At 30.2% G+C, this 23,829-nt stretch overlaps 1 protein-coding gene across 2 annotated transcripts in view; it reads right to left on the reverse strand.

Annotated features, from left to right (window-relative positions):
- LOC107450889 (neural-cadherin-like) overlaps positions 1-23,829 on the reverse strand; it is a 301,833-nt gene that overhangs the window by 79,771 nt on the left and 198,233 nt on the right. For both annotated transcript variants that reach the window (XM_016066818.4, NM_001323824.1), the window contains 1 exon segment: positions 17,520-17,663. In XM_016066818.4, the coding sequence (XP_015922304.1) occupies positions 17,520-17,663 (144 nt within the window).

The following is a 23,829-nucleotide window of genomic DNA, read 5'->3' on the forward strand; positions in this document are numbered from 1 at the left end:
AAGGAAAAAAAAAAACGTAATTTTATAATTGATGTAATTTTGGTAAACATGACGCAAAAAATTAAAACTATTTCCGTTAAATAGTAATTTAAAAAATGTGTTAGCTGTTTTCTTAAAATATGTTGAAATTTGCGATTTTAAATCATATTTTGCAGGATAAGAACAGTTCGGTACTTAAAAATGAATTTAGCTTATTTTAACACCAAAAATGGTGGCGGCTATACACCAAATTTTTTTACAGAGTACATCATGATAAAAAAAATTATAATGTTCATATTTAAAAAAAAGTTATTACGTTAATCACGCTTTTTATTCCTTCACAAATTTCACAACACTTTTCTTTTTGCAGAAAACAAATCAAAAGACTAAATTAATCAATAGGAAATGCACAATTAAAATTGTACCGAAATAATGCACAGCTCACTACAAAACAATGCATTTCGTATAATTTTTTGGAATATTTTTATTAACGGAAATCGTTAACAAAAATATTTTTCTTTTTTCCGACAGGAAGCATAACAAAAGAATATTTCTCCTTCTTTGATGAAAACGGTAACTAGTTTTCTATCATTAAGTTTTTATTTAAAATCTCACGGCCTTAACAACAGGTTTTGTGGAACAATGCAGTAAGAAAAATCAATAAATTCCATTGTTTTTCTTTTAGCGAACAATATATGAGAAGCTTTTCATCTGAGAACGTTAAAAAAAATGAAAGAGAATTTAGGTTTGAAATAAATAACGTAGTTTTTTAAAAACGAATTTCAAGCTATAGAAATCAAATTAATAATGCAGATTAAAAATAAACGCGTAATTAACAAGCTAGAAGAAATCGCATAAATCACCGTTATAGCAAAAGTGAAGAGGTCATCTTAAAAAATCAGGATGCAAAAATGGGTTTCCTTTTAATCAATATAAATTTTCTATGTAATTAAAACAGAATAAATGAATGCTAATTAATTGGATCGAAAATACACGGAAAAATAACAAGTGGGGAATATGGAGGGAAAAAAAACATTTCGAGTCTTAATCAATTTAACCTTGTAATTAATAATATTGTGTTTAAAATTTAATTACTTTACAACAAATTTAATAATATGATGTACAATGCATTGGATCGAACATACACCAAAAATGTAGCATATCATAATCATAGATAGCATAATCGAATCGATCCGGGGTTTTATTAGGGGCCGTTCAAATATTTCGTTAGTTTATCTGTGGTGATCCCACCCCCTCTCCTACATTCATTCACAATAAATAATTAAACATTTTTAAAACACTTATGTTGTTACATTATTAAACTTATAATATTTTTTTTTTATTATTTAAAATAAAGGCAATTTAGAGCCTAAGGTAAAACCTCCGTCAGAAAAAAAAAATTTTTTTTTTTTGAAAGTTACACCTGTCTTAGAGGCTAACTTGTTTTTAGAACGAATCTACGACAGTTTTTAAAGCAAACAGTTTTGGGTGCTTAACACACTTTTCATGCAGAGCACACACTGCTTTGAATTAATAAATGATTAATACATTGCATAAATTATCTATAATAATTATTTAGATTAAAAACTTCATTTCCCATCATAAATATATAAAAGGGAAATAACAGTCGACATGTTTGAAGTGCTCAAAAATAGGCGCTCATTTTCAAGACTAGTCAGACGTGAATGAGAAGAAACAGAAGTGATTTGAAACAGAAAATGGAAAAGTTGTCAACGAAAAATGGAAAAATAAAGGTGAGAAACAAAACTAGAAAAATCACAGTAGCCGATAGAGAAAAAAGATGAAAAACAAAACAAGAAAACCCACAGTGACCGAGAGGGGCAAATCAGGATAATACATGCTTAATACATAGATTTAATAGAACTTTCTCGAAAATATTGAAAGAAAAAAAAAATTATATCAAAAGCCAACTTCCTTTAAAGAATACTTGATATCAAACACTAACTTTAATTATATTTAAAGCTAACTTAATATTGAATCAAAAATAAAAAAAGTGATGCAAATAAAAAAAAAATCAATAAACTTAATTATAAATAGTAATACAGACATAATTAATTCCAAAGTTTTTTTGCGCCGATTCGGCGAACCTTAATGCGTCTTTCAGGCCATGCCTTTTAATTGCTAAACGAATAAAAAAAAAAGTAAACAGAGATAATTCAAAGACAAGAACCACTTCAACCGTAAATTAAACCACACTTTTATATTTTAATTGAATAAAGATATTTTACAAGCACCCACTCACAAGAAAAGGTTTCCAAAATTAACGAAATAAAGTTTTTTCCCAGTGGTTTCAAAACTTTCCCCATTAAATATAAGTACTTAGGATTTATTTACTATCCCATAAAGTGGAAAACTCGCTGCAGCTGTTATACCTTTGTGCTTTTTTTTTTCTCCCCTCCTGCTAAATTAAAAGTATTTAATTACGAACACATAGTTTCGCACTCTGATTATTCCTCGCAGAAAGGGTAATGGTGCGCATACACTATAGACCGTCGATGACAAGAGTTAATATTTTACAAGAGTGCTTCAGTTTTTTTTATTTTTATTTCTTTCGTTCCTCAAACCAGTTCTGACGTTTTGTGTCGAGAAAAGTGAAACTTAATAATACGAGTTATGAAAAGAAGATCCAGTTGACAGGCCAGAAAGGCAAGGTTCTGGAGATGCAGAAATTCCATCAACGCAGAAAGCAGATGTCACAAAAAAGAAATTCCCGGTTGTGACACTCGATGCATGAGTGACATAGACAGGGTAATAATGAAACTGAACTATATCTTGTATAGAACAAGAGGAAACATATGTTTTATTAGGAAGGGGATAAGGAAAAAAAGTAAGCTTGGCATTTGTTATACTACTCAATCAATGGCTATTCACAAAAACAAGATCTGAAGTTTTTACGGCAAGAAACTGATTTATAGATCAACGGATCCTAAATGGTGTTCCGCGGAACCTTAAGGATTCCGTTGATGGGTGGCAGGGGTTCCGAAAGTTAGTACTCTGTTTTAACCAGTTATGATTTTCAAAACCTCGTATTAAATTTAATTCATTATTTTTACGAAATTATTTGATAAAAATGTTTGCGAATGAAGAAAATTCTAAACGATGTTTTTTTCTAATAACAATATAAAGAATGAATTACGAAAATGATACAAAAAATTACATTAGTATTTCGCATCAAATAAAATAATTAAATTCAACAATGGAGAAGTATACGGATGCTTCTCCGATAATCATTCCTCAATGATTATTTCAGTTTTCGTTTTTATTTTAACGGAAAACGTACCTTAGCTCATTCATTTTCAGTTAATGTTTGCACTAAAATCAAATTAACAACTCGACTATATGCCGCATCAGACCTGTGAACTGAACTGTTTGACATAAAACCCAAATTTTATATTAATAGTGATTAAACGATATCATGAAAAAATTTCATTTTTCAATCATTTACTAAAAATTTTCAAAATTAATAAAATTTAGATGCGTACATATTTTCTAATTGCAAATAAAATTTATTCATAAATCTCGGGGTACCCGCCAAGATAAGGATTGAGGTTTCACAGTCGAAGAAAGTTTGGAATTTGGGAAAAAGTTGTTAATAGATTAATCGTGCTCTCTCAAAACATTCACATTAACTTAAAAAAAAAAACAAGATATTACTGATTCATTCATTTTAAAAATTTGTTAATCAGCTTATGAAATTATAATGTAGTTGAGATTAAGTTACTCGTTAATTGAAAAACTGGATTTTAAATTTTTAAAAAATGAGTGACATACTTAAAATTAATAAAAAAGGTATTAGAAAACTTTTGTGAAAAAAAGGTATTAGAAAACTTTTGTGAAAAAAAGGTATTAGAAAACTTTTGTGAGTTAGTGTATTTTTATATTGTAAATTAAATGTTCCTTTTTAAAAGTACATTATAGAACAAACACATTTTTTTAATAACTCCACCTTCCCAAATATTGTCAACCAAAGGCTTTTCTTGGTTTGAAATTAAACTTACCCTTTTTATTTGAGACTAAAATTATTCGTTATGTAAAGAAAAATCGAAAGCTAGAGTACGCTAACATAAGCAAAATATTAAGAAGGTCACTTCAATTGAAATTAGCATTGCTTAACAATTTTTTTAATTTCTTTTGTACGAAACAAATGCTATTCATAACAGTCTGAACATAACTAACTGAAATCAAATAAATGTGATTTAAACTTTGTTTATTACACAATGCTTATATAACATGTTTATTTTATGAATGAAAAATAATTCATGAGAACAAAAATTAGAAGAATTTTTGAAAATAATAAAACATTTTAACGAGAAAAAGCATTATAAAACTTCTCCAACTATATCATGAGCATAAATCCATTTATCTAACGATTAACTTCATTGAAGCTTGAAATGTTTACTTCATGGCTGTTAACGTTAAAGCTATTAATTACGTAAAAAGCTGTAACCTCAAGATGAAATCTGCTAGCACTTTTCTTAAGATGCCATTTAAATTTTCTTACAGGTGTGAAAAACGTAGTAAACTTAAAAATTTTTTTTTCTTTTTCTTTTTGAGAAATGACAGAAACATGAAAAATGACATGTCTTATTTTTCTTCCGCATATTTTCCGTTAAATTAAATTAGCTAGGGGAAAGCTTGAAGGAAGAAAAATGAAATAAATTAGAAGAAAAGAAATGTCACCTTTAAAAGATAATTAATTTGGAATAACCAGATGGTAAGTTTAGGAAAATAAATAGACCTTTAAATTTTTAATCACAGTGAAGGGCATAAAAGAAAAAGCTTAAAAATGTCAAAAATACTACTTTGTAAAACTTTATAAAAATTAAACTATCATTTAAACATTAAAAACAAAGATAATTAAATGGATTTATTTCAATAAAAATTAGAAAAGCTCGAAATTTGTAGGTCTGGAAATTTTTTTAAAAATGGTAGCAAAATAAATATATATCTACATGTGTTTTTAACATCGTAATTTAGGAATAACTTTGTGATTCACAAATGAAAGATAAATTTCAGAAGTCTTAAAGAATTTTAGCTACCGCTCATTTTTTTTCCTTCCAGGTCGTGGGAGCCCTGATACATTATAATAATACATCCATAACAAAATAAATTCCATTAAAGGAAAAAAAAATATATATAGGATGCATTATAAAGAGTAATTTTTATCTTAGGATAATTATTCTTAATTTGGAAATATCCCATTTACCATCGTAAAGGAATGCGTCCTGATGAAAACCTTTACGTAACGTTTTCCCATTAATTTTTTTTCCTATTTTGCTTTATTTTATAATTCTTCTTTGTGCTTTTATATATATTAAATATTTTATCGCATTTTTGAGTTAACTATCTTTTAAGCTAAATATCTTAAAGTAAAAATCGCATTTACTGTCATTATATAATGCTAGGGTTTTATTAAGTTAAAATGCAATAGTAATTCGCACCAATTAGTTATTTTAATCAATCTCATACTCGCACATTTTAAATATAGAAAAGAGGGAAGTTAATTCAATATATTTTAAAAATTCTTCATTAAAAAAGCTACATTTATATATAAAAAAAAATTTAACCGAGAAAATTATTTTTTGTTGTTGTTACAACTAGAGAAAGAAAAAAAAAAGATGAGCTCGTAAATATTGTTAAAAATAATTAAACTTGCTTCCTCAAGCGTACAGATATACTTCGCAAAATTCGTGAGCCTGCTTTAATTTAGAACCGAGAAAGAGAGAAAAATGATTTAATCTCGGAAACTACCGAACTGTATAATATTCTAACATGACTTTCCAACGTTATCATGAGACGAAGAACACTCCTTACAAAATGAAATTTATCCCTTTTATAACCTTTTGGGGATAAAAACTTGAAACAACAGATTTCTGGATGAAGGACAGAATAATTTAGCCGAAGCGTTAAGTGAAACAAAGGAGGGCTTGATTTCACGATATAAGCCTTCAGAGACAACAGTTGAATAAGAGATAAAAATTTTTAACTTGCAAAATTATTAGAAACTTATAAAATTGTAATCTGTACATGAGAATTAAAAAGTAAAACACACTTAGTGTTCATTCTGATTAGAAGATAAAGTTTTACTGGAATAGTTTTATTTATGCTTGTTTTAAAATGAATTATTTTAAGAGTGAAACAAAAAAAAAAAAAAAAAAAAAAAACAAACAAAAAACAATTCGAATTAATTAAAGTTTTCTTTTCTTACATTTTGTATTTAATCACTTTAATGGCTGTTTGGAAAACAAACAAGTTTTAAATGTTTTTTTTTCTCCCGAAATTAAGAGTATCATATTTTGTGATTTATAATATTTTGAAAAACTAGGGTCATTCCTGACTTTTTGGGAAATGATCTGTAGTAGAGAAATTGTGAAGAGTGGCTTAAGTAATTTTTAAAGTCCAAACCTTTTTGCAATTTAGCACAAATGCAAAAATGTGGCACTTCAAAATCTTCTATGAAAGAGTCTCCAACTATATGAGGCTGTTGCAAATTTTTTTTCCATCGGTGGTAGTCAATTAAAGCAGAATTTTTTGTAACAAATAGAATTTTTACAAAAATCTCTTAGAACTTAGGCATTCGTCTTTACCAGCGCTTCTTAACATTTTCATGGCCACGGACCGGCCATCGTTTGATAATTTTACAGTGACGCGACCAGAAGAAAGAGAGGCATGGACGTTGATTGTCTATATTTTAAATGGTTTTGATTTAATAATTTTAATTTAATTGTATTTAAATATGCCTTTAAAACAAAATACAATTACGTGCAATTTAGGTGACGAATCCCAGTTTTAAGGTTATCTCAGATTAAGTTATATCCTAGTTAACCTTTAGTCCATAGAAAGTCGTACAACCGAGAGAAAAATACATCGTAGTAACTAAAATGGAAATAATTTAATGTCTTAGGGTTGCTCTTCGCTGCCCGGGGGTTGGGGATCTCTGATCTGTAAGACCTTATATGTATTTGCTTAAATTAATTGTGTTTAGAGGTCGAATTTAGTTTTTGTCCGAATTTAGTTTCAGTTTTGTGTTAATAGTTCTTTTAATTCTATTTGAAATATACATATATTAACCTTGCTATCACTAGGAAAAATATTTCCTAGTCCGTAGAAGTTAGAATGTTTTCCTGCATTCAATGTATTCATGTTGGATTGGTTTTAAAAAATAAAATTATTAATACAAAAGTTTTCTAAATATAGTTATACAAATCGATTGTTCACCGATAAAGAATAAATACTTAACTTTATAGTGAACACATAAGCTAACAGAGATAAAGCGTACGTGGACATAACACGATCATAAAGATATAGCGTCTTCCGTTAACTGCATCATCGAATTCTTACTTATCTGTGATACATTTGAAAACTGTTACGAAATACACGTAAACATAAAATAACCAATGTAATAGTTAGCATAAAATGGAAAACAACTAATATCCAGAGTCGGTGCACGTACAGCCTTTACCAGTAGTAACGATTACTATAGCAGATAAAATATAGAACATAACACCATAAAACGAAGCCCTTGAAATGGACATCAGCAGGAAGGGGAAAAAATATATTGATATCTCTGTCCATTTTTGATTTTATGAGGACGAGATAGCGGGAAAAAAAAACTGATATCTAAAAATTCAATGTTTTTTCTTTCCACGTCTGAAGCAAGCTTTGCAAGAAGACTTCTTTGGAGTCGTTACAAGTCAGATGACGAGGGGTTGGGGACATAACAAGATTCGCCTGTGAATCTCTTTTATTCCTCTGTCAACTACTGGCGATATCATTACGGGCCATTTTGTTCCATCGAAATGCCTGGCCTTTTAAGAATATATATATCCCAGCTGGTGCAACGAGAAAGGGGGGTGTATGTGATCGATACAGATCGTTATCCAAAAGCAGAATCAATGTCCCTAAATCGACTTCTTATCTATTCCTTTTTCAATTCTCTCTTTTTATCTTCACGCCACTGACCTTTCCTGTCCACAATTTTTTTTTTTAAGGCAAAAGCTATTTAAAAAGTAAAAGATGAGAAAGTTAAGTTTTTTTTTTGGCAAATAAATTCGATTGCATTTCCGAACATACGGAGAAATGGAAGCTGGAATCAGGATTGGTATCGCGCCATTAATTTATCGGAAAAAATAGATAAAAGAAAATTCAAAATCGCTGTAATTCGATAAAAAGGAATGTATATAAGAAAAATGTCAAAAATTTAAAATAATATTCAATGTCATTTTCTTACAGTACTCAGAATTGCATAGCATACAGCGGTTACAAGCAAAGGGTTTAACCATTCATCGCTTTCAAAAGTTTTATAAGTTAAACAATGTTTAAAATTAAATGATTTATTACGATTATAAATATAACCGACCTTTATACGCATTACTATGAGCCAATTTTAAAAATCCCTTTGAATACGTAGCTCTAAATTATAAATAAACAGATAAGCAAAAATGGATTTTCAGCGATGGCTGGTCGATATGAATTCTGCGCCCCGCTCGCACAGTGAAGGCGTAAAATATCCTCAGTGGTAGACGGATCATGGCTCAGAGTTCCCTTGTTGTTAGGCTAACCGTGGGAGGTTTTCGTGGTTTCCCACTCCATGCAAAGCAAATGAGAGTTAGTTCCATCAAAAAGTTTACCACGAAGACAAATTTCTCTATACACTTCATCCAGGTGTTCTCTTGTCTTCTGGACTGGGTTCAAAATGACAAGGCCACGGAGTTGAACACTAGTAGTCGTAAACTCAAAATTAAGTTGGCTGTTCAAGGACGGTTATAAACTAAAATATACCATGTGCTGCATGTAACATAAGGGAAAAAAGAAAAATCCGTATGAAATCCCCCTTAATTATCCGTATTCACTTATATAAACTAATATTAATTGTAAAAAAAAATCAACACTGTATATAACACGAAGGAAAAAGACTCCAGTTAACTGGATTAAAATTCGGTGCCGATGCTAGCTATTTGAGCTCGACTTAACATTCCGGGGGGGAAAAAAAGGTTACAAAACAAAGTTTCGAGTGATTGCAAGAAAACGCTTAGGAAATATAATCTGAAAACAAGCATTCCGCACGTACGAAATAAAGCACGTTATCGTCCCCTCGATTAACTACTTTACGATTTTATCAGACTACAGATATCTCCTCCAACAAACAGCAGATTTTTCTTTCTTTTATTTCAACCTAAAACAATGGGACGGTAAAAGACGATGAGGAGAGTTTGCAAAAGATCGAGAATCGCATCAACATTCCAGTGTGGGACGCTAAGCACGCGACACGCAGCTTCTCTCCATCATTATCACTCACGAGCGAAAGTGAAGGGATGTTTGGAAAGAGAGAGGGAAGAAAAAAAATCACACAAGTGCTCTGACATCTTATTTTCGATCCGGGAAACTGAACCCTTCCCTTCAAACTACTAATGATGCGATCTGTTTCTTAGACGAGAGTGAAGTTCAGTTCATGAGACTTTATCTTTTACCTCGTGATGTCGTATTTTCCGGAAAAAACGATGCTAATGATTCTGCCTAAGAGGTATCCCAGATTACAGATAAGCTCATGTGTGAAGAGAGGTTTACAGCTTAATTATGGAAGTTTTTACTAACTTTAGATAAATTGAATTATGAAAATAGAAAACGTAACTTACAAATACCAATTTTAATTTTCATAGAAATTTGTTAGCAATACAAATATTACTTAAAACTTCATCCGCTTCAAAAAAAAATATACAAATTGGAAATAGCAGTCGACATGTTTCAAGCGCTCGATAACAGACGCCCATTTTCAAGACTTGTCAGGGTGTGAATGAGAAGAAAAAGTAATTAGAAATCACTAATCACTTCTGTTTCTTTTTAAAATATATGACTTTCTATTATTAGATTATTGAAAAGAAACGTGATTACTTAAAAACTTTACTTAATTAGACGACTTGTAAATAAGTTGCACAATACGAATAATTAAGCAACTAATGTAATACTTCACCATTAGCCCCATTTGAATCATTTAACTTGCGGAAATGACATTTAACGAGCATTAAGACTAACTACTCTAAATTCTAATTGCGGGTAAAAGTTACTGGGAAAAGTAACAAATTCAGAAACAAGATAATGTTTGACTTTAGAGATTTTAATTTGAACGTCTTTCAAATAAAATAATTAACCACATACTCTTAGCTTTGATATTTAAGTAATGTGATGAACGATTTGTTCTTCTCAAACATATATAAGTGGGACTTATTTTTAAACAAATAAATGAAATAATAATGCTTTTTAGCAAATCAATATTATTACAATTTTAGACTGAATGCTCCGGACTTTCACAATTTGTTTCCAAATGCACCTTTGAAATTGTCATGAATTACAAAGAAATTTTTCACCATATAAATATAATTCACCAGTGTGCGCAGCCAAATCTTTCAAAAAAAATAAGCACCTTTTAAGTACTTTTCAAGCACTCAAAAATCATTCTTAAGCACTATATACATTAACAAAATGCAAAATAATTTTCAAAGACATGATAAAATAATCAGTTTCTGACAAAGAACTCTCTTCTTGATTATATTAGCCACCTTAAAAAAATGAGAGATTTTTTGGTTCGATTTCAGAAGCTGGAAAATGAAGCCTGGAATTTAGAATACCTTGCAAAATGCAGCAGAGTTGTACATGAGAGTGCAAGAATCTCACCGAACCCAGGTCAGTAGACGTATATATGGTCTCGCAAGTATTTCATCAAACATATAAAATGATTAGCGGTTTCGTACGCTATGAACCGACGGGGCGCCAAAACAGATTGTGGTTGAATGAATTGTGAAAAAGTTGAATAGAACAATGTGAAAACCACGCTTTCAACTAATATGCGAAATCATAATTTGCCTAATTTGCGAAAATCCACATAGTGAAGGAAAAAAAAATCTAATCTTCGAAAAGGGAAAATTACGCACTTAACACCCCATGAAAAAAGCACATTTAAGGGCTTTTAAAATCGAAAATAAGCACCTTTAAGCACTTTTTAAAAACGCTACGCACCATGTTCACATTAGATCCACTGTACTTAACCTAATATTAATTTTATACTTTGTTAATTAAGGTAAGAAGGCAACTATTAGACATAAATTTTAATGATAAAATACCGATAAAAAATTCGATTAATATATTTATTCATACGTGTAATACACCCTTCTTCACGCATACAAACGTCATCTTTTTTAAAAAGCCTTTTTCAGGAATGTTTATAGTTAAGACTTTCATGTAGATTTCGAAGAATTAACTATCTAACATATTTAAAAAGAAAAACGACAACATAAAAAAAGGAAAGGAATTTGAGTCGAAAAAAGACAAAATATTATAAACAAAATATATTACTATTTAAATGAATCAATCACTGGTAAAGATATACCTAACTTCAAAGCACTTTGTTCAATATTAACCAAGAATTCCAAAGAGCAAATTTAAATTCAGCAGCAACCTAATTTAATTTTAATGGCTCGATTCGGCGCAGCGGGAGCAAAAAAACAAATTATCATACACATTAGGGGGCTTCGACATGAAAGCACACGGAATATTTTCATAAAAAAGAAAAAAACAATTTTACTACCTAAAACAATTTATTTCGTTTAATATGCTTAAAAGCCCCATTTGTATAACGCTTATTTTATTCTTAAATAAAACACAAGAATACTTCATTATCTGGTCTAGACCCAAAGGGAAAGATCAAGTGTTTCTATCAGGAGCCGAAAGAAAATAGATGTTCGTCACAGGGTCTTATCTTTTTTTTCCTACTTCATCTTTGTTGTACAGAGAAATGTTTCTTCGCTTCAAGAAATATGTCTTGGTACCCGCAACCATTCGCGGTCATTTGTTAGAGGGAGGCAAAAAAAACTAACAAAATAAAGGAGTAACAGAGGAAATTCGGTGGGGGAGTGGTTTTGCCTTCCGGAAATCGAGCATCTTTTTCTGGCTAAGGCCGGTCATTCTTTAAAAAGGACAAAATCGTCTTCCAGAACTATAAATAATCCACTAGCAAGAACGTAAGTAATGTCAAATATGATATCAGATAGCGTTTCAAATATATTTTGAAGGTAATTTATTCAATTTATCTAAGGAGATGTTTTCAGATCTCAAATCTTGAGTAGAATTCAATACTTCACTCCTCGTATTTAAATCTTTAACGATATGCCATATCGATTAGCACAATGCACAATTGTAAAATGAATTCCTTAGAGCATTTTCAATAAATGACGATATTCATTTTACGACATTAATTTGCATTCATTTTACGATATTAATTTGCATTCACTTAAAGGCATTCAATTCATTTTGCTGCAGTGAGTTATATTCGTTTTACAGCAACCTAACTTTCCACGAATAAGTTTATCATTCGTGTTTTGCAAAAATGCATGGTGGAATATTAAAAGGAAACTTTTACAATGTACAATAACCTCAAAATAAAATGAATAAAGAAGTCTCAATAAAAAATGATAATAAAGACTTACTTAAACAGCGTTTAGGAAATGAGGAGATTATTTAAAATGTCATGTGCATGAAAATATTTAGGTTTGCAATAAAATTTGGAAAATATCTATCATAGAATGCTTTCGATTCGATTTTCAGGGATGGAATTCTATCATAAAAAGTGGCAGTCCACTAAACAAGTTGCTGCTTTTTTATTTTTGCACATTCTTACGTGTTTGAGGACAAATCGTTGCTTTGAAACTAAACCGTAGTAGGTAACTCAAAAAATCAAGTTTTTCAGGAGAGCGATTTCTAACTTTTCAAGATGGCGAATCTGCTCTAGCATTTAAATTTTATGAACACTACGCCAAAAGTAATCTACATTAAAAGATAAAAGCTTTAAAAAAAAGTGTTATTGTTGCAGGAAATAAATAACAAGTAAAATTCTAAGATAGAATATTATGATGGGGAAAAGAAAAGGGGATGGAGCAGACTTATAAAAATCATTTCAAAAAGTGCTTTTGAAAAACTCTTCTTGCAATCTAATACGAGATAAAATATTTTTACCTCACACAACAAACCATATCCAAAATTTAATTGTACGCTGTAATATTTTGCTAAAGTTTAACTATTTTGTACTTTAGTGTCTGCGCTTCTTCTTAAACCCGTGAAGAAAATGCTGTTATTGATTTTTCCATTAACTTTGTTGCTTTCTAAGAAAGGAAAAAAAAATTAGCACTTTAACTATCACATAACTGTATCTAGGTTATAATGAATCTTCCCAACTTTTCTTGCAACTACATTTTCCCTAATTTGTAGCGCTGTCTTCATTTATTATTTTCTAAGTAGAACTAAATGAGACAGGAGTTAAAAAGTCTAAATCAAACTTTAAACATTTAAATTTGCTACATATAACTATTCGAACAGCATCATTCCACATAAAGTGAAATTTCAAGGTGTTGGCAAACGGAAATTGTGTACTTCGCTTTTTATAATAAATAATTAAATAAAACCGTTTTAAGTTTTGAATTTGTCAGTATTTGATGGGAAAACAAAGCCTCAAAATTTAATGGTTCTTGTGCAAAAAAAAAAAAAAAACTTAGATTTTTATGAATTTGTGAAAAATTTGTTCATAAGTTTGCGAATAAGAGCACGTTTTTTCAGAAGGAAAGAAATTTGTACAGGATCCATCCATTTTAAAATGAAACATATTGAGTAGAGTAAGTTTTTGATTTAAAATATTTTGGGAAAATTCCGTTTTTTAAGGCAAAATATAGAGTGAATGCTTCGCTTTTAAGGTAAACTATTTTGTGAAGAGTCCATTTTTTACAAGAAAACAATTTGTGAGGGACACTTTTTGCGAATAAATAATTTACGAAAGAGTCGTTAAGTCCGTTCTTCGAAGGCTCTGTAGTCGCATCAAATGATGCTTTTTTGAGAATATGCTGTCTTCATAATTGATGCGTGTTTGCAACAGTTATTTGTGACCGTTAGGTTAAGTTAAGCCTATAAGCACGCGTCTTCAAGGGGCAAAAAAAACATGGAGAAAAGCCACACATTTGTGGTCTAATTTTTTAATATTTAAGAAACTTCATCCAATGCTTCATTATCTGGAATCATAAAAATTTGCAAAATATGGGAATATGCATTGAGTTCATAATTTTTATCCAGGGGGGAAAATATCACCAAATGAGCAATTTTTTTTTAAAAATAATAACTTTAAATCCGTTCTAAAAAAAAAACCCAGATAATTCTTTAAAGCAAGATGACATCTATAGCTTAAAATTATAGTTTTGCTCTAAGTGCACTTAAACTATGGCTTTTTTTAATTTTCCATGGCGAAAAAGCTTCAAAAAACCATGTTAACGGAACCACATTTCTTCTACACAGACTGCTGAATTTTAGATTTGAAAAGAAAATTTTTGGCGGATAAGTAATTCCTTTGAAGATACATTTATCTGGTAAATGTAAGAAAAAAAAGCACTTATTTTCAAAAAAAAAAAAAAAAAAAAAAAAAAAAAAAAAAAAAAAACATAACATTAAAAGCACAAAATTTTAAAATCTCAAAATTTAATTGATCCATACATTTAGTCGATAACTTACATTCAAATTAACGTAAAGAAAAAAAAAAAAACCTTTGAACTTAGTAACGAAAAAGTAACGCGCTGAAAACATAATTTCTTTAAATTTTTTAAAATTTTCCGTTTAAGTTTTACAACAAAAACGATATCTAAAGCAATATGAACATGACTCACGAAAAGATTTTTGTATCAAGAGTTTAAATCTTTCTATTTCACTCGTATAAGGTGGAGAAAAACCATTCGACTCTAAGTATTCATACGCACCGAGAGACTTCGAATAAATTAAAAGGCTATACTCACAACACGCTTTCTACAGTCTTTTCAAAAGATATGAGCGCCCTCCAGTCATAAATAATTGAAATTCTCTTTTATAGGAAGGAAAAATCAATTTCGTCAGAAAACTACGATTCGCAATCATGAATTGAGATTTTTTTTTCCTACCATCATTTTTTTTTTTTTTTTTTTAACGAAAATTTTCTTTTTTACGCCCGGAAATAATTTTTTCTTCTATGTGCTTCTAGTATACCCTCTAGTGCATTTTTATCGATTGCTTCATTTTAGTGACGAAACTAATTTTTCAGTGATAATAATCACAAGTATTTTTCTAGACTTGGTGAAATAAATTCAAAGCAATTATAGTGTCCAACTCTTTCTACTTAAAAATAGTACATATGATTTAACGTTTAAAAAGCAGAATAACTATTAAGAAGCAAAAACTTATTTTCTGAATATTTTAAAATATGTATTCATATTAAAATAAAATGAACTGATAAACCGATACCGAAAAATGGTTTTCCTCCGTTTCTTAAATAGTGAATATTTATCGCTCCAATAAATAAGCTGATAGTTCTATATATGATAAAGATAAATATTTTATGATAAATGTAACTTAGGGTTGATCTCAAATTGAGGCCGAGAAGTCTTATTATAGCTGCATGAGAAAGAAATAAAACTCACTTTATTCTTTCTTTTATTTTATTTTATAACTTGGAGCATTTTTGAATGCATATCAAAACGCAGTAAAGAACATCTAGTTTATCAATCGTATAATCATTATTATGTTTTTCACTAAAACTGCTGTTGCATTTTAAAAACAATAAACAAATAAATTAAACCTTTTACTACTTGATCTTTGAAGCTGTGGTACATCAGAAAACTTATGAAAACTTCATAATATAATGCCACACATTGTTTAATACCATTTTTCACTTTCTACTTCTTCTGTTTTACCCATTACTCAATTAAGCATTTACGCTTTTGTTACATTAGTTTCTATTCTAAAACCTTTTATCTTATTCCTCTATGCAAGCTATATGCTAATTATAATATCTTCTGGTCTTACGCTTTAAATCCTTCTAGAATGAGCGCATTTATGAAGCAGAGCTCCAAAACGGATCGTCTGAATTTCCGTGATAACGGAAATGTCCGTTAGATAAATTTCCAGCAAGTTCTATTCTAGAAAGTTTTTAAGTTTGTTAATAAATTGAAGTATATTGATTAGTTTAAATTATAATATGAGATTTGATAATGATTTAGATGTGATGATAGGTACAAATGCCACGTTTTGAATGGATAATAATTGATATTTAGAGCAATTTTCAATTTGCTTGATGAATTTCTAAGACCACACTAGTTGATTTTTTTGTGTTCATTATTTTGATATAAATAAAGATAAAAAAGAAGAAAAATCTTTGAATCCTTTTCAATAGATATCTACATTTTTGGTTTTTGTGACACCAGCATTCCTACAGCAAATAAAAACAAAACAGAAATAGCTCGAATTTAGGGCACTTTCTGCCACCAGAACTAATCTGATCATTCAAACGCGGCATAAATTTTTTTAATTAACTACAAGAAAAAACTTATTATGTCTCCTTCAAAGAAAAAATAAAATTTATGGACATCGACTGCAGTACCTTAAATTGTTAACCTATTTTACTTTTCTTCATTTATTCGCGAACTGACTAATTCATTCCTTCTTTTCTCTCTTCCTTTATTCTATCCCTATATCAAGATAACGGTTGTTATAGTGACGTAACTTTCATAAAATATTTATTTAAATTATTATAAAAGGCGATAATAATTAAATGATGTAGAATTAAGTCCATGAAAGTGTCTGGCACAATTTTGTTTTAAATTTAAATGTTGAAATTTCAAATTTATATATAGTGCTACGCTTGGCATTCATGTACTGACAGTATAATTGTTTAATAACAAAACAATATTTTTTGCTCTTTCAGAATTGTTTTCATTTAAAACTTTATAATTTTTAGATAAGTATTAATATAATATTTTGTTTGCTCCTAATTTCTCTGTTTTCCTCATTTATTTATTTGTTTAGTCTCAGCATTTCAATTTCTGTGTTGAATCTTCATGCTAATATTTTAGATTTTTTTTTTCACTTTATTTTAGTAAATACTTATCTTCAATCATTACAGGCTAATGAACTTAATTAGGTTCATGGTATTATAGATAAAAATAATTTTTGATGAGTATACCATAATAAATGAACCATCTTTATTTATTTTTTGGTTTCATTTCGAAAAACGAGTCAAATAGCACTCTTATCACCTTTAAATAATAAAAAAAAATTGAGCTGTGCTTGAGAAATAGCTCGGAATAATTTAAGGTATGAGAGGAATCTCGGTCTTGATACTCCATTGCTCATTGGAAGAGGCTATACAACGTCTTAATTAATTCCGATTAAACTAAAGCATTCTCTGTAGCTCCCCCAGATCATCAAAATGGACAGAGCCATTCGAAATTTAATCCATAGCTAAGGTAATAACACAGAAGGCGATTATAGTCACCCATTCTGATTATTATTAATGTAAATGCGTTTTGTAGTTATGCAAAAAAAAAGAGAATATTTTAGGAATACCATTCTTTGCCTTGGCATATGAACTACATCAAGCTTTTCATAAAATTGTGCAAATTCATCCAAACTTTAAATATAAGATGATTGATTAGAGATTTTCATTATATAAAAAAAAGACTTACATTCATCTTTATCTCTAGCTGTCACAGTGATGACAGTATGCTGTATGTCCTCATCTTCGTTGACCTCTGCTTCGTATGAAGCTTGTTCGAAGTAGGGGGGATTGTCGTTTTTGTCACCAATTCCGATACGGATGTACTTGGTCACTGAAATGAAAAAGGTTTGGTATAATTAAAATGCTACAGGTTGACAAAACTTCTTTTAACAACCTTTTCAAGAGAAATTATCAATAAATTAACTACTAGTTAAGAAATACCAAAACAACAGGAGCTAATTGCAAATTATTAGGTGTCATTAGGCGATCGTTTTCAAAATTTGCCAGACCTGAATGAAAAGAAACAAAAATGATTTGAAATAATAACGTTAAGTTGCCAACGAAAAATGAAATAATAAAGGTGAGAAACATAACTAGAAAAACCACAGAGACCGAGAGTAAAAAGATGAAAAACAGAACAAGAAAAACGGGGTAAATTAGGTTAAAATGCATTACCACGAGTTATGGACCGAAACAAATGTCGTAACAAGGGAATCAGCATTCATATGAATAAAACAAGATTTTAGGGCATCAAGATGAGCTTATGTGATATAACTAACATTGTAGAAATTGAATTTAAACCCAAGATTTCAACAATATGAAGTAATTGAAAATTTCTCGAATTCTTGATAACGGACATATCTGTCGTTTTAATTATCATCATAAATATTTAATATAAAACAATAATGCATATTAACACAAGTAAATTGTGCTGAAAATTGTATCCGAAACAAAAATAAAATACATTAGGGAAACGATTATCCGGAACGATCGGGACCATCGCTATTCTGGATAACTTATTTTTCCGGTTTTCTGAATCGCTACAAAAAACCGTTTTTTTTTTTATTGTTAAACCAAACTAAAAAAAAATATTTGGAAATAATCTTAAAAAGAAGAAAAAACGATGAAGTGATTATTTCCAAAATGATGGTAAGGTAAACATCGTTCAAAAAAGAAAGAAAAATCCTAAAATCTTATGAGGGGGAAAAAAAAAAATTTAAAAAAATGGCGGGAAAATTTATTAAATTTCGTTCAGGTTTTTCGGTTTTCCGGATAACGGGTTCTGTCCTGTAAAATGAAAAGTATTAAAAAAAAGTAAAAGAAAAGTTCCACGGAGCATCTTAAGGTTGTGTAAACAGTGTTTAACTTCAGATTAACTTTTCGCAGAGAAAGCTTTAACATTAATAGTCAAGATATAAAAAGAAAGGAGTAACCATTAAAAATTCAGTTCAAATAAGAATTTTTCGATTAAGACTTATGGGAATTTCTCGACTAAGATTTACAGAGCTCATTCGGTAGCTCCAATCAAACTCAACAAATCCCAATTGATTTGGAGAAATCTAGAAACTCAAGACGTCGGATTTTCTTTTACTTTTTTTTCATGGAGATCTCTCGTTTCCGGAAGAGACTTGTTCCGCCCGCTTTATTCGAAATGTTGTTCTAAGAAAGTTGTTTGCGTCGGTCCAAGGTAATTTGCGGGCTTACACTGCCAAATCTTTTCCGGGATAGTGTCCCCACTGACAGATGGGTGACGGTAATGAAGCTACGGTCTGCTGGACGATTATTTAGTAATTTTACCCTCTCCCTTTTGTTTAAATAGGAATGTCTTGACAAATGGGATAAAAAAGTGTTATCGCAGATATATATATATATATATATATATATATATATATATATATATATATATATATATATATATATATATATATATATATATATAAAATATTTAAGGATAATATCATCAGGAAAACAAGTTGAAAAATAAGGTTTCCTACATTCGAATTCGCCATAAATCTGTTAATTCTTATGTTCTGTTCTACGTTAACCAAAATGGCGATCTGGTCTCCCTTTGTATTATAAAACCAAAACATCCCTAATGGATGAAGTGAAAAATTCCATGCTATTAACGTCCCACCTAATTCATAAATTAATGTACTAACGGAAAGATAAGGATAAAAATATATATATTAATATCTTTTAATCAGAAATAAGAATGACGACTAATGGACGCTATACCACAAGAGTAACGTTTCGTCACGAATTCTCTTTCAAAACTAGTTTATAAAAAATGAGTTCAAGCAAACTTAGAGCAAGCTATGAAGTTTCAATATTGAAAATAAATTCTCAAAATATCAAAAGGAAAACAAATTATGAGAAGGTAACTTAGGATTATGTAATGGAGAAGTTCTCTTCCAATAATTTGTTTGTATTTTCACAATTGGAATTTTTTCCCCAGCAATTGAAACTTTAGGGCTTATTCGAGGATTGGATGAACTCACTTCTTCTTTCTTTAAAATTAGTAATGGATGTAAAGAGAATTTGAGACGAAAAGTTTCTCCCGTGGTATGGCGCCCTACGTTTAATCTTTTATGATAAAGACTTTCTTTAATGGCTTGACTGTCACCATTCCACGATGAAGATTTTAGATCATTTTGTACTAGACGGAAAAGCGAGAAATTGGATCTAATCACTGAAATAAAGATACATTTAATACTTCGAAAAAACCATCATTTACAAACATGCAAAAAGAATTAAGGGTTCAATAGTGTCTAGTCGAACAAATAGAAAAGACGTCAGGAGACAATTATGATATTTTAAAGGGACACGCTAACCTTCCTAAGGAATTCCATACGGCGTCCCAGGCCAATGGGCCCATACGTCAAGTATTGGATGCCTCATCGCCTTGACAGAATCTAGCCCAGGCCGAAGACCAAGCAATACGCGGACACCGGGCAAGGTCCCGAGTCATGCAAGAAATAGAGCACTATAGTCGCGATTGAGAGTAAAGGAGACCCGACAAAAACCAAGGAACAAACTACTGGTTCAAAACCTGAAGGGCTGCAGCGCCAAATCCCCTGCAGACTCAGTTAAAACCGGGTCGACAGCAGCAAGACCGCCGCCACCCCCGCGATCCATCGAGCAGTTCCAACCTGGAAGGTCTTAAACTACATACTTTATTTAAAGAAAATAAAATGAAAAATTTCAAACAAAGTAAAACAAAGCAAAATCAGATCAAATGTACAGCAGATTGAGAGTCGCCGAAATGGCTTACCAAAGTCGTAGCTAACCTTCCTAAGTTAAAAGTCCCCCAAAAGCACACGCGTCTATAATTTCTTTTCCTTGATGAAACCAGTAACAGACTCTCGATGAATAAAATCGTAAGAAATAAAATATTAAAAAAAGTTACATAATTTTTTTTACAGAGCATCACTAGGAAAAACCATGGAGAATATTAAGGCTTAAAGTCACAGCTTCGATATTTTCACAAAAAGAAAAATCAGATAATAAAAATAAAAAACCATAAGAATGCTTAAAAAAAAAGAAAAAGAAAGAACTATTTCAAATTAAGAGAGCAATTCAGGGAATAAAAAGGAAGCTGAGTAAAAAGAAAAACACTTAAGAGCAACTCTGAACATCAAGAGTTCAAACACTGTCTATTTCCCCCCCCCCCAAAAAAAAACAATTCACTTTAAATTCTAAAATGCAAAAATAAAAATCGAACAAAAGGAAAGGCGTGCAAGATGAAAATAAATTTTTTGCCATCGTCTTCGGGAAAAAGTCAAGTTTTGTTTGAGTAATGCATATTTACTCTCCCCTTAACAGACCATGTCTTCACCAAATGTCCCCAGCTATTGCTATCATCATAAAGGATCTTCTCAGAGAAGGTAAGCGAAGGGAGGAGAGGAAGAAAAAAATTAGGAATCCAGAAAGAATCTCTGGAGTTTATCCAAGAATTATCAAGTAGAAGTTGACTCTTCAAAGTGGAGAGGATAAAAAAAATAAATAAATTTAATGCTGATATCTACTTCTGATGGAATACTGGCGTGTGTCAGTCGGAGCAAACCAAGATGGGTCAATGATTCGTACACTCCTAAAGCATGTCTACTGAGGCGTAGAGAAATGGATAAGTGTACAGAGAGGGAGAAAGTAAAATTTTTCAAAGACAGAAGGAAACGATTTGATATAATGGGGATAACCAAAAATATGGAACCAAATGAAATTTTATATAAATCTTTCCTTTCTTTAAGTTATTCCGACGCTTAACTAAAATTTATCATTCGGAACGAATTATTTTATATATTCAATCAAAATACAATGAATGGGTCCTGGTTTACGCCGCACTCCTATTAAATGAAAACTATTTGTCCTATTAAATTTCTTTGTACATATTAAGCATAACTTTCGCAATAGGATAACTATTGCTATGCAAAATTTGTGGAAAACAAATGTATGAAGGAACCTGTGCAGGTTAAGAAGATGCCATAACACGGAAGAAACTTTCATCGCAAATTCTCTTTCCCCTAAATAACTAATTTTAAATTTAAAGTATAGAAAAAGTGGGTTCAGACAAATCTAGGATAAGCCATGAACTTCAAATACTGAAAAGAATTTTTTAAAATATCAAAATGAAAACAAATTATGAGAAGATAACTTAGAATTATGCAATGGAGAAATTCTCTTCCAATATATTGTTTTCAATTCGATATTTTGAAATTTTTCCCCCCAGCAATTGAAACTCCACGGCTTACTCTAGGTTTGGCTGAACTCACTTTTTCTTTCTTTTAAATTAGTAATAAAGGTGAAAAAGAATTCACGACGAAAAGTTTCTCCCGTGGTAGGGCTTTCGTTTAAGAGTTTGGTTTATTAAAACCAAAAGAACCAGGTATAATTTTATAATATAGAGTTCAAATTTTAACCATTCCCTCTGCAAAAGTCTAAAAGTAATTTTGAAAAACAAACGGGGCGGTCATTCGGATTTATTGAAACCAAGAGTACCAGATATATTTTGAATAAAAAAAATATTGCACACTTTGAAAAAGCAACTTTAAATACGAATGGGATTTTCATTCTTTGTTTAACACAAAACCTCTTTGGTTCAAACAGGAGAAAATTGGCACGCAGTAACTGATTTTCATCATTGTCACCTGGCTCGGCGCCATCAATATCATGAAGCAAGACTTCAAAAAGAAGAAAAGTAAAAAATAATAAGTTAAGCAAAATACGGGAGAACTATCTGAAGATTAACTAATCCATGATTGTTATTATTATGGTCCTCTCATCAGTCGCCAAGAGAGCCAATAATACTTGTTTTCTAATTATATCCACAGAAACTATCCGCCACTGAATGTTTTGGACTGCTGCCCCTCTCTGAAACACAGTTAATAGGTTTTGGACGACGATTTGCCCATTACCGACAATTGCCGCAAATGGAAGATAAGGTGGAGGGGGTCACCAAGTCCCTATCATTCTTTCGGCAGGCCAAATTATTTCCAATACCCAGGTGTCCTCGATCGAACTTTTCCGCTAGTCTTCTGGAACAAGCGGTAATTTTTCGGATAATTCTTGATCCGTTTTCGACTAAAAGCGAATGGCTTGTAGTAACAACTATCGAGTCCGTTTTCCTTTTCTTTCCAATGGCTGACTCAGCTTCTAAAAATCATTTTGTAGAAGTAGTTTCTTTTTACGATACTTCCCACAATGCATCGAGTTTTTAGTTTTGGGAGCACGTGAACTTTTTGGGAAACAATTACAGAAAGAAACAAAATTTATTCAATTGCATGTTTCAGCGATTGGGTAGATAATAAAATATAACACAACACGGATTATAACGGATTTTAAATCAAATTTCTTACATTAACATTTTCTTACTTTAATTAAAAGAACAATAGAAAATAAACCCAGAAATAAAACCTAGGCTATAATAATCTAAAATAACCTTTATGTAATTATTTAATCATTTGACGCACATAAGTGTCACATTTTATAAATTCTTTCTGATGCTCAAATTACAAGTAAAAATATATTTTGCTACTTGCTAATAATAAAAATAAGTTTTATAGTTATAAAAAAAATCTGTCAGATTTATTGGAACTATATTTGTACTAGATATAAAATCCAAAAAAAAAAAAAAGTTTGTTACATTTTTTTTCTTCTCATTTATATTCAAACGTTTATCAATAAGTGATTTCGTAAATTAAAGAAATTTTAATGATGAATAAATTTTTCTCTTAGATCTAAATAACTGCAAATAAATTTTAAAAACTATTCTATTAATTAAACTATACTATTAAGTGTAAATTTTAAAAACTATTCTTTGGAAGTGAACCGTGTTTGGAAGATTTTACCTTTAACGCAGAAAAAGATGTTTCGTGGTATGTTTTATAGCCGTACATTATTACAATAAACATATTTTTCACTTATTACAACCTAAATTAAAAAAAAATAATAAAAAAAAAAATATAAAAAATATGCTTAATATACCTAGAAAAAAAAGTGTT

This window comes from Parasteatoda tepidariorum, chromosome 3 (genome assembly GCF_982258835.1).
Source record: "Parasteatoda tepidariorum strain Cologne lab strain chromosome 3, Ptep-v5.0, whole genome shotgun sequence".
NCBI lineage: Eukaryota > Metazoa > Arthropoda > Arachnida > Araneae > Theridiidae > Parasteatoda > Parasteatoda tepidariorum.